This window comes from Corvus brachyrhynchos, unplaced genomic scaffold, assembly GCF_000691975.1.
Source record: "Corvus brachyrhynchos isolate BGI_N302 unplaced genomic scaffold, ASM69197v1 scaffold103, whole genome shotgun sequence".
Lineage (NCBI taxonomy): Eukaryota > Metazoa > Chordata > Aves > Passeriformes > Corvidae > Corvus > Corvus brachyrhynchos.
In genome coordinates, this window is record NW_008237436.1 from 32,278 (window position 1) to 43,040 (window position 10,763).

Consider the following 10,763-nt stretch of genomic DNA (forward strand, 5'->3'; position numbering starts at 1 on the left):
TCCCTTTCAGCAGGTTGCTCCCAGCCGCTCAGATTTGCAACTGCAATGCAGAGGTATCTTAAAATAAAATTAACCCTTGCAAGGGAGGCCCCGTTCTGCGAGGATGCAGGCGAGTCTCTCAGAGCAGGGCCTGGCACTGCACACCCTTCCCTGCACTGCTGAACACATGGGCAGGCTTCAGAGCAAGGTCTGATTTGCCTTGGCAAGTAAAATTTTGCCAGTGCTGCCTGAGTGAGCTGGGTGTGGTGGACATGAGCACTGTCAGAATGTAACCTGCTGGCAACCTGCTCGTGGGGTACAAGTGGCTCAGCTCACAGTGCTTGATGTTGCAGAATCTGATGCGGTGCCCTCTAGGAAAGCTCAGGGTTGCTGTGACTTCCCCTAAGGTAAGAGTCTGCTTGAAACAGAACTCCACTCAACAAGCAGTCTTGCACCCTCCGCTCCCTGGGGAGTTTAAGGTCACACCACAAGGTGCAGGTTTGTCCTGAGGATGCAGGCACCTTGCTTTGACTTCTTTCAGCACAGCTTTTCTTCTTGAATCTCAGCTTGTCAAAGGAAGAAGAAAGCAATTTCAGCAGACACATCTGTGCAGCTCAGGATTTACTTAAGCATCAAATAATACCAAGTACCAATTCAGAGTTCAAGGCAAACACACACTAGCCTAAAATCTATTCCTGGGCTATATAATGTTGTCAGAGCAAAATTTTAGACATGAATTAAACTATCCCCTTTACATTTTTCCCCTTGCTGGTAACCAGCAGTGAATGTACTGGATCTTCAGATGCTTTACAGATTAAAGGGTTTCTGTGGCTTGGGCTGGACCTGCAGTGACATCTCGTGGTCCCCCACGAGGTGAGGTGCTGGCTGCTAAGTGGCATAGCCCTGCAACCCAAACCTCACTCTGATGCCCCTGGACCACAGCACTGCTCAGCACTGACCAGCACAGGCCCCAGGGACACACCTCCACCTGGAGTGGCTGAATACCCCGGGGGGAAAACAACACACCTCCCCCTGCCACATCCCTTCACCTTCACCTGCAACACCAGGGGAGACTTCAGAAATCATCCTTTTAAGCATGAAGGTAAACCAATCATGAAAATCATATCGTTGCACAGAGAGCCTGTGGGTGGGCTGTACTTGCCTGCAAAGCCTTGGTGCTTTTAATTCGAGACAAGGAGAGGAGTTAATCTGTCTCCTCCTGTGCTTATGTCTGTCTGAGACTCACATGTGAGCAGGATGTTTTGTGCTTCACCACTTCTTTTGTTGTGACTCTCAAACAATTTCCCACTGAAAACCAACACGTTTGCTGTTGGCATCTTAGTACAGGAAATTAAATCTGACATTTCAGTGTTATCTGATTTCACATCCCTGCACACCATTGTATAATTTCACCACCTACTCATTATTTTTCTTCACACACAGGTGCATTTAGATAAAATACAATCCTTGAACGAATACTTAGGCAGAGAAAGGTTGTAATCAGCTTGGATAGAAATCAGACAGCTTATTTGCTTGAAAAAAGGGGGAAAGGAGGAGGAAATGAAATGGAATAATTTCTTTCCTGTGAACTTAGGGCACCAAAAAATTATATGGCAAAACTATAACATGAGAAGAAAAATAGTTGAGAAACTTCCCAGGCAACAGTACTCCTAAGCTATTGCACTAAAAATAACATGAAAGTCAAAGACCTGATTCATTAATGTCTTCTGTGCTCATTAAAAAATAATTAAAAAGTTACAACAAAAGACTCATTAATTTTTCCCAGAGCAAAATGACTGGATGTCCCCTGTAAATCATCAGATATATCAACACTTACTGTCAGACAGGCAGCAACTGAGTCATGCTGGGAGAACATGCACAATGCAGACACCTAAGATCAAAACTGGGATTTGAAAAGTTGCTCCACACTGCCTAATCCATCAAAATACCCAGTCCTAGGAAAGAGGACAAGTGTGGCACACTGCTGAGCACCTGGGGCACCGAGCTTAGGGAGTCCACGAGTCCATCCTCTCAGGCACCTTCCTCCAGCTCTTTAACTGGAGGGGCAGCACAGGCAGCAGTCCCAGGCCAGCATCTCTCTCTGCTGGGGGCTGCAGGCAGGCCAGCCCAGTGCAGACAAGGAAAAGTTTATAATTAGGCTATGCAGAAATGCAAATGCTGAGCTCCACCTCATACACCCCTCCCGTGAGACAGCTCAAGTTTAACAAGAGCACATGATCGCAAGTGTCAGGACTATCACCTATATTTCTTTTTCTTGACTATGTATAACTATTCTAACTTTCTCATAGACATTTGTGCCTTGGGGGTGTTGCTTGACAAGGAGTTTAACATGACCCAGCAATGTGTACTCGCAGCTCAGGAAGCCAGTTGTGTCCTGGGCTGCATCCAATGCAGTGTGGCCAGCAGGGCGAGGGACGGGATTCTGCCCCTCTGCTCTGCTCTGTGAGACCTCACCTGTAGTGCTGCATCCAGCCCTGGGGTCCTCAACATAAGAAGGACATGGACCTGCTGGAACAACGACAGAAGGAGGGCGATAAAGCTGCTCAGAGGGTTGGAGAACCCCTCCCATGAAGACAGGCTGAGAGAGTTGGGGCTGTTCAGCCTGGAGGCGAGAAGGCTCCAAGGAGACCTTAGAGCACCCTCCAGTGACTACAGGGGGAGCTGGAGAGGGACTTTTGACAAGGGCATGGAGTGATTAGACAAGGGGGAATGGCTTTAAACTGACAGAGGGTAGGTTTACATTAAATATTAGGAAGAAATTATTTACTATGAGGGTGGTGAGACAGTGGAACAGGTTGCCCAGAGAAGTTGTGGATGCCCCATCCCTGGAAGTGTTCAAGACCAGGTTGGATAGAGCTCTGAGCGACCCAGTCTAGTGGAAGGTGTCCCTGCCCATGGCAGGGGTGCTGGACTAGATGAATTCTAAGGATTCTTTCAACCCAAACCATTCTATGATTTATGCAAGTTTCACAGCAGTTTGAAGTCTAAGACATTATGCAAATATAATTAGCAAACCTTAACATATTTACCAGTTAATTTCAAATTATGAAATAAGTCAATCTTTCTTCTGGTTCTTCAGCACCTCTTGAGAGCAGGATAGTGCTGTCAGTCCTCTGCTCCAGTAATTTTCCAGTTCATATTACTTTCACAGAATAAGAGAAAGCCCATCTGGGGAGCTCAGGAGCTGGAGTAGGGCAGCTGCCTGCCCCAAGGCAGGATTCACCTCTGGCTAACACATTATCACCAAATATGTGCCTGATTGCCATGTGCATCTGAAGAGCCCCCCTCTGCAATCTCTTCCAGTGCTCCACAATCTTTCCTGTTATACAGTTCCTCCCTAGTGACTAATCTAAATATTCTTTGGTTCAATAAGCCTATTATGTTCTTGTTCTAGTCACCATGAACATAAAAGACACTGAAAAGATGAGAGGAATAAATCGTTCTCTTTGTGTCTTGAGACCTGTACTTCCTTATGGTATTCTGTAGGTAAACCTACTCAAACTCATTCAATCTTCTTGTATTTCTCATTCTCATATATTCTGACGCTTTCTAGATTTCTGTTAAATCCCATTGCTCTTCTCAGAACTGCCTGGTTTTTCCTAACAAGTATGACATATAAAACTAGACCTGATATTTCAGCTGATGCCTCTCCAGAGCACAACGAGGTATTTTATGTCATATGGGTGATACAGTCTTTATACGTCTCTATGTTTCTCTTCATTTTGCAGTATTGCTCTGTTGTTAGAATGGGTCACAAAATGAATGCCAGACAACCAGCTGACCTTTTCCGGCTGCATTGACCTTTAATTCCTCTCTGCTCTGTTTGCAAACTTTGCTAGTTCTGTCCAATTTCCCAAGAGGATTCTGAATTCTATTTCCACCCTTTAGCATGCCTGCAATCTCACCTGCCTCAACATAATACAACACAGTCTCTTTTTCCCTCCTAAATATCTTCCCTGAAACAGATCACAAAGCAGTCACAAACCCTCATACATATGTATCCTGCAATCCAACAACCTCTGTTTATGCTCTTTTTATTCTGAACCCTTCAAGAAAAAAGAAAAACAAAGACACACAGTTATTTGTTTGATTTGAAAAAGAAAAAAACAAACAAAAAAACCCCCAACATATTTTTACTGTAAGAACTGGTAAGAAAACACAGAATAGTGAAACGTCAGACCTTCTTTCTCATAGGGACATGCATCTATGGCATGTTTGAAAAGTGTGTGTGTGCTGTGAAAGCAATCTCTACCTGCATAGAGTTTTAAAACTGGTTTGTAATTTAAGACACTGCTGAGAAAATAGGAAGACCTGTCCAATGCTTTAAGCACAATTCTTTTCCTCTCTGACTTGTTTTTCATTTTTACATTAGGAGAAGCAGGATTTGAACCTGTGTTGGAAACAGCTCTATATTTCAGTCAATGAAAAGAAGTAGTTATTGAATTTTGTTTAGCACAGTATTTCCTCTTCTTTCTAAATTAGACTATAAAACTTTGCTTACATCAGAGTCCCACACCTGGACAACACAGCACTCAGGGCCTGGATCCAGTGCACCAAAGCTGTTGATTCCTACTGTCCTGACTGTAAAAAGTATTAAGGGGTGAAGCTGACATCCACAGGGATGAAATTACTGCAAGCTTTGGTAAAGATGTTAAAGCAAAAAAGGGTCATCCAGCACTTTGATTTCTCACCGAAGTAAAGAGGGGAACTAAAACCAATGCAAAACATAAATACAAATTTAAATTACAAATTTTCTTAATTCAAGTCCTGGCATTTATTTATATGATAGCAAATAGAAGCCCCCTTTAAGGCCATTTTATAATTTAAACTTTTAGCTCCATTTTAAGCAACCAGCAAGTTGGGGTTAAGCTATGCAATAAACTCACTCTGTGCAGCTATGCTGGAGTCACACCAGTGCTAGTTCTGCTCAGTCATACCAAGGTAAATACCACCTTTGCTCACACTGGCATAAATTCTTCACTCTGTCAAAGGAAAGAGACAGACAACTGCCCAACTCTTAGGAGCTTCCCTGGGTCCTGCAAGGTATCTTGGATAACTGGGACCAGGAATTGTTCTGCCTTTATGGACTTCAATAGGAATGTAAAGATTCCTGGTAACTTCAAGGAGTTTGTCCCAGACAGGAATATCTGTAAGCATAATGATAACTCATAGAAGACCTCTTGTGCAAGAAAAAGGGGAAAAGGCCTCATAAGGAGCAAAAGAGAAAATCTAGGAGAGCAATAGAAATGTGCATCAAAAGGATGCAATACCTCAAAGCAAGTGAAAATCTTTGAAAAAGACCTTTCAGAGAGTTATAGTAGGTGAAACAACAAAGCACTTTTTGTCTCAGGAGATGCCATGAATCCTAAACACAAAGTGTTCTCACAGTGACATGTCTAGTTACAATTCTGTGTAAAAATTCAACTTCCGACTACAGAGTTCCTTATGCCATTGCTAATTTCATTTAGACAGAAATTTATATTTGGCAGCTCTGAAAATACTTTTGCTTCATGTAGTCTTGAAGTAATAAAGTTTAAAAGAGTGAAAAGTATGACATTTGGTTCCTAGCAAAGAGTCACAGAGAAAGAAATTCTTTTTCAGAAACTCCGAAAATTACAATTTTACATTATTTCACAAAATGCTGTGTGCAAACAAGCCAGTTCATTATAGTGCCACAGATTATTTCCGTAACTAGAAATAACTGGTGACCTGAAAAAAATCCACAATCCATACAACCCAACTCTGAGCTGAGTTGCAAATGTCTTATGAGCTGAAGAAATACTTCACTTACAACACTGAAGCTGTTGATGAAGTATCAGTCCTTCCCCTCAGTGGTGGGGAGGAACATCTCCCCCTGTACCAAGAGTCCAGTGCTTCAGATGTACTGTTCTTCATCTGCTCCATTTATGAGCAATGACCACTTGCCCCCTTCCTCCTCAATAAAACCATTGCCTCTTGGCAGCCTGTCTGAAGCCAAGGAAGAGAGGGACACTTGGCTAGTCTGATCCCAGGGAGATGCTTTGGAAGAATCCCTCCTCCTATCGTCCATTCCAATGTGAACACTGATTTGAGAAGGAGTGAGTGGCTTCATGCGGCCTTGAGCTTGTGCTTCATACCTTTCTGTGTCTGGCTTCTTGTAACTAAGAGGAGAAAGAGAAAAGATGTTAAAAACAAGATGTCAATGTGTAGAAGCATCTGGCACTAGAACAAATCAGAAACTACTGATAACCTAAATGTATTGAAAATGTTTATATAGAAAAAATACATTTATATATGAATTACATATGTTTAAATTAAGTTTCTTATTTAATAGCTCACAAACAATTAATTTAAAATGTGTGGTGTCAAGAATGTGATGGTCTCAAAAATCAGTTACAAAATAATAATTTTTATTACTGCTTGAATTTGAACCTGCTAATTCTCTCAAGCCAAGACAAGCACAGAAAGATCAGGGAGGATGATGGAGAAATGCAGAACACTGCTCAAGATGTCTCTGATCTGAGTTTTCAGTCATTCAAGACCACATACCACTGATTGAGCACTCTTCTATTGTGTTTAGGGAGGGACACGGTTTAGTGGTGAACTTGGTGGTGCCAGGTTAATGGTTGGACTCAGTGATCTTAAAGGTCTTTTCCAGCCTGGATGATTCTATGATTCCATGCACTCCAGGCATAGTGTTAATGGCTAAGAGTACTCGTCACATGGCATAAAAACATTTCAATAGTAAAAGAGATGGACTCTCAAAGTGAGGTTCTTTAAGAAAAATTATGAGTTTGCTGAATTATGAGAAGACTCAGAGAAGACAACTGCAGGTGAATGGACTCAATGACCCAAAAATCACTTTCTGATTCAATGTATACTAAGTCAAATCCCAGCAATGGCAAGTGTGCATGGTCTTCTTCACATATATATGTACTATTGTGTTCTTTGAAGTTCTATTCACCTGATCCAAAGCTTCAAGAAAGATTATTATCCTAAAGAGTTACTGTAATACAGCTTCCATAAGTCTGAAGCCAAATATTTTTTAGGGGGTTCTCAATATCTACCCACAATGGTGTGTGACATTCATGCAATCAGCACAAGGTCAAAAGAAATGAAGAATTAAGGAATCCCTTTATAGAAATTTCTCATCTTTTGGATAACTATCACAGAAACCTTTTAGGATGAGAATCCTGTAGTGGTAGGGCTGGTTCTGCAAACAGACATGTATGTATGTCATTTGTATTTTATATTGTGGTCTCATTGAGCATTTGCAGGATTAGAAACATGATGTAATAACAGATTTCCTATATTAGTTTATACTATACTGCACTGTACTGTACTGTAACATACAGAAGATGCCAGCTACAGTAAAAATATGTGAAGGTTTGGACCAATTTCAGACACCATAAAAAGTCTTACTCTTGAAAAGTGTTTGCTTTCTATGCTGTTAAGAACAGGTCCACTGTAACTCCCAAAAAGGGCACCCAAAAAATGTAGCATTAAAATGAATAGAACTTGAAAAATCTTGTTATAGTTCAGAAATTGGCTTGCTTCCTAAAGAATAAAGAAAGATGCCTTATCTGTAGCAAGGTGCAAAAGAATAAATATACCACTTCCCTGTTTCTCTCTGGCTAATTTAAATAGACAAAAATAAAAACCAAACAGGTACAAATATTTCTTTTAAAATCTACTGTTACATTACGGAGAATTATCTTTCAAACTAATTGTTCATTTGATATTCACAGCAAAACATCCTGATCATTACTTTACTTGGTATTGAACTAGATCTCCACCACATGGGCCCAGGTGACATGCAGTCACACTTTTAGCTGCGAAGTAAAGGATACTCCATACTGTCTTAGTCCAGGTAAGGTCATAATAGTGACAGTTGTCTCTTTTGGAGCCAAGGATTAGACACAACAACCCCAAGCTAATGGACTTTCAGGTACTTTTAGATGTAGAAACCCAAAGCAGTGTCTCACTTGAGTCCCAGCCTCAGTACTGCCACAGTTCCCCAGCAGATAAACACAAGACAACTTGCCATTTCAGCTGCAGGGAAGACAGCAGGACAGACACAGAAGAAGCTGCCATTGCAGCTGATCCCATCCAAGGCTGAAGCACGAGGCCAACAGGCATGAACACACCTAGCAAAAAAAATTATGGACATGAGCCAGAGCTGCTCATCCCAGCAGGGGCATTTCCATTCCTGCATATCATAGAACAGATCAGCAGTTCTACAACACAGCTTGCTGAGACCTCCATAAACACAACTAGATCGATATATGTATTTACTCACTTACTACTAAACATGTCCCTTCCATTGCAAGGGATGACCTTTGCACCAATACAGCTACAAGACTGCAGCCACAGGGTAAGACTATTTGTCCCTTCCAGATATTCTGCACATATGAAACACAGCAAAGGCAACAGAAAGACAAGGCAATAGTATGGGAAAAGGAGGGAGAAGTTACTCATAAACAAAACAAGGAATACTTTAAGTAAGTTTTAAGTAGGAATTTGGAGCATGAAAAGATGTCTGACAGAGGCATAGGGAATACAAGCAGTAGGAGAGAAAATGTGCCATTCAGGGTGAATAAAAGAGGGAACACCCAAAAGTGGGATGGTACACCTGATTAAAGATGGGTTTGAATATACAGAAACTAATCCCCAAGTACTGCTATATGAAGTAAGAGCATGGTTTTCATTTCATCTAGAAGTATTTATTCCCAAGAGGCAAGCAAAAAGATAAAAAATATGAAAAAGAAAGTATTTCTTTTGCCTTCTGCGAAGTTTTAAGTAATCTAGGAACCTCTCCTCAGTTCCTTGAGCAGGGAATCAATCCTACAAGAGGCACCACAGAGATCAGCTGTGCTGCTGTCTTTGACAAGCTGAGCTCTGGCAGTCACATACCTGCTGCTATGGGTATTCCAAGCATATTATAAATTAAGGCAAGAATCAGATTTATCCGTATCCTTCGAACTGTTCTCTTCGATAAGTGAATACTGGCAACTACATCCAGTAAATCATTCTGCAAGACAGAAGAGCACTGAAAGTTTTCCACATGCAGTCTTCAGAACACTAAATCAAAAAGAAGAGTGTCAGTGATAAAAGAGGACAGGTCAAAACTGTAATGCTCACTCGGATAAGAACAACATCTGCAGCTTCAATGGCAACATCGGTGCCCGTTCCAATTGCAATTCCAACATCAGCCCTGGCTAGTGCAGGGGAATCGTTGACTCCATCACCAACCATCGCAACCTTCTTCTTTCCATTTTGGAGTTCCTGGACCTTTGCAACCTTGTGAGAAGGAAGCACCTCCGCAAAGACTTTTTTGATCCCAACCTACATACAAAGAAAGACACCCAGTTGGTGACATGCTTCAAGTTGAAAGGAAGAGCCCTTTGCTGTTCTAGGTGAAGGGCAAACAGGAGAATCAACCAAATTGATTATGGTGAAGGCAACACTTGCAAGACACACAGAAAACTGAAGAGCAATGTGCCTTTGGCATAAGAACGGGGCTGATTACAGCCCCCTCCTACTGCAGAGATGCTGGCAAACCATACTCTGCCCTTAGCATCATGCCCTGCATGGCTTCTGGAGCTTTCAGCTAATCATGCTGCATGATGCACCAATAAAAGTTTCAGTGAAATCTAAGAATCCTAGAATAGATTAAGTTGGAAAATCATGAAATCCAACTGTTAACTCAGGAACAACAAGTCCACCACTAAACCACGCCCCCGAGTGCCACATCTGCATGTCTTTTAAATACCTTCAGGGGTGATGACTCTACCACTTCCCTTGGTCCTGCTGGCCACACTATTGCTGATACAGGCCAGGATGCCATTGGCCTTCTTGGCCACCTGGGCACACCCTGGCTCACCTTCAGCTGCTGTTGACCAGCACCCCCAGGTCCTTTTCTGCTGAGCAGCTTTTCAGCCACTCTGCCCCCAGCCTGTAGCGCTGCCTGGGGTTGTTGTGACACAAGTGCAGGGCCTGGCACTTTGCCTTTTTGAACCTCACACAACTGGCCTCAGCTGATCAATCCAGCCTATCCAGATCACTTTGCAGAGACTTCAAGCAGATAATGCAACACAGGAACCCTGTATGATCAAGCAGTTACAGCAGGGGAAACACAGAGACAACAAGTATGTGCAAGTCTCAGGGAGATTATAAAAATAAAGCAGATGGCTGGCTAAATGCTTCAACTTATCCACATCTCAACTAATGTGGAGTTGCTACCAACAGATCTAGTGTTGTAGTTTAAAAATAGATGAGTGTATTAAACAGTGCTGGGATAATGCCCTTTGTTTGGCTGCCTTACCAGGCAGAAGCAGCTTTTCACCATGTAAGACAGAAGCTCTCTTTTAACCCTTTAAAAAGTAACATTTTATAACGTTTTTAGAACTGCTGTCCATTTCCTTCCATTGGAAAGTAAGTATGCTCCAAAAATTCAATGAAAATGTAGGTCGACACAGACTACGCTTGTTTAAAACATTCATCTTATTTTCTGGAACCACAAATTCAAGCTTGTTTCTGAAAGACTTTTTTCCCTTGACAAAGAAAATTGGGTGGGAAAGCACTTTACCATAACTGAACACTAAAGGAAAAGTGTGACACACAACAGGAGGAGGATTAAAAAATCACATGGAGAAGCAAAACAGACCTCACAGCCCAGAAGAATGTGCATACCACAGTGCTGGCTGAGTCAGCTGTGTGGTGCAATACCTGAGGAAAGCAAAGTGGCACACGGTGAGATTAGAAGTAGACCAATGCAAAGGGAA

The 10,763-nt window shown here is 42.0% G+C and overlaps 1 protein-coding gene across 5 annotated transcripts in view; it reads right to left on the reverse strand.

Annotated features, from left to right (window-relative positions):
• Positions 1 to 4,006: 4,006 nt before the first annotated feature.
• ATP7B (ATPase copper transporting beta) overlaps positions 4,007 to 10,763 on the reverse strand; it is a 43,556-nt gene continuing 36,799 nt past the window's right edge. For 4 of the 5 annotated variants that reach the window (XM_017731263.1, XM_017731261.1, XM_017731262.1 and 1 more), the window contains exons 18-21: positions 9,121 to 9,324; positions 8,893 to 9,010; positions 8,024 to 8,126; positions 4,007 to 6,140 (exon numbers count right to left, since the gene is read on the reverse strand). In XM_017731263.1, coding sequence (XP_017586752.1) covers positions 5,876 to 6,140; positions 8,024 to 8,126; positions 8,893 to 9,010; positions 9,121 to 9,324 — 690 coding nt within the window. In that variant the 3' untranslated portion in view covers positions 4,007 to 5,875. Of the gene's footprint in view, positions 6,141 to 8,023; positions 8,127 to 8,892; positions 9,011 to 9,120; positions 9,325 to 9,879; positions 10,708 to 10,763 lie in introns of those variants that run through there. The other variant, XM_017731265.1, reaches the window with a different exon arrangement.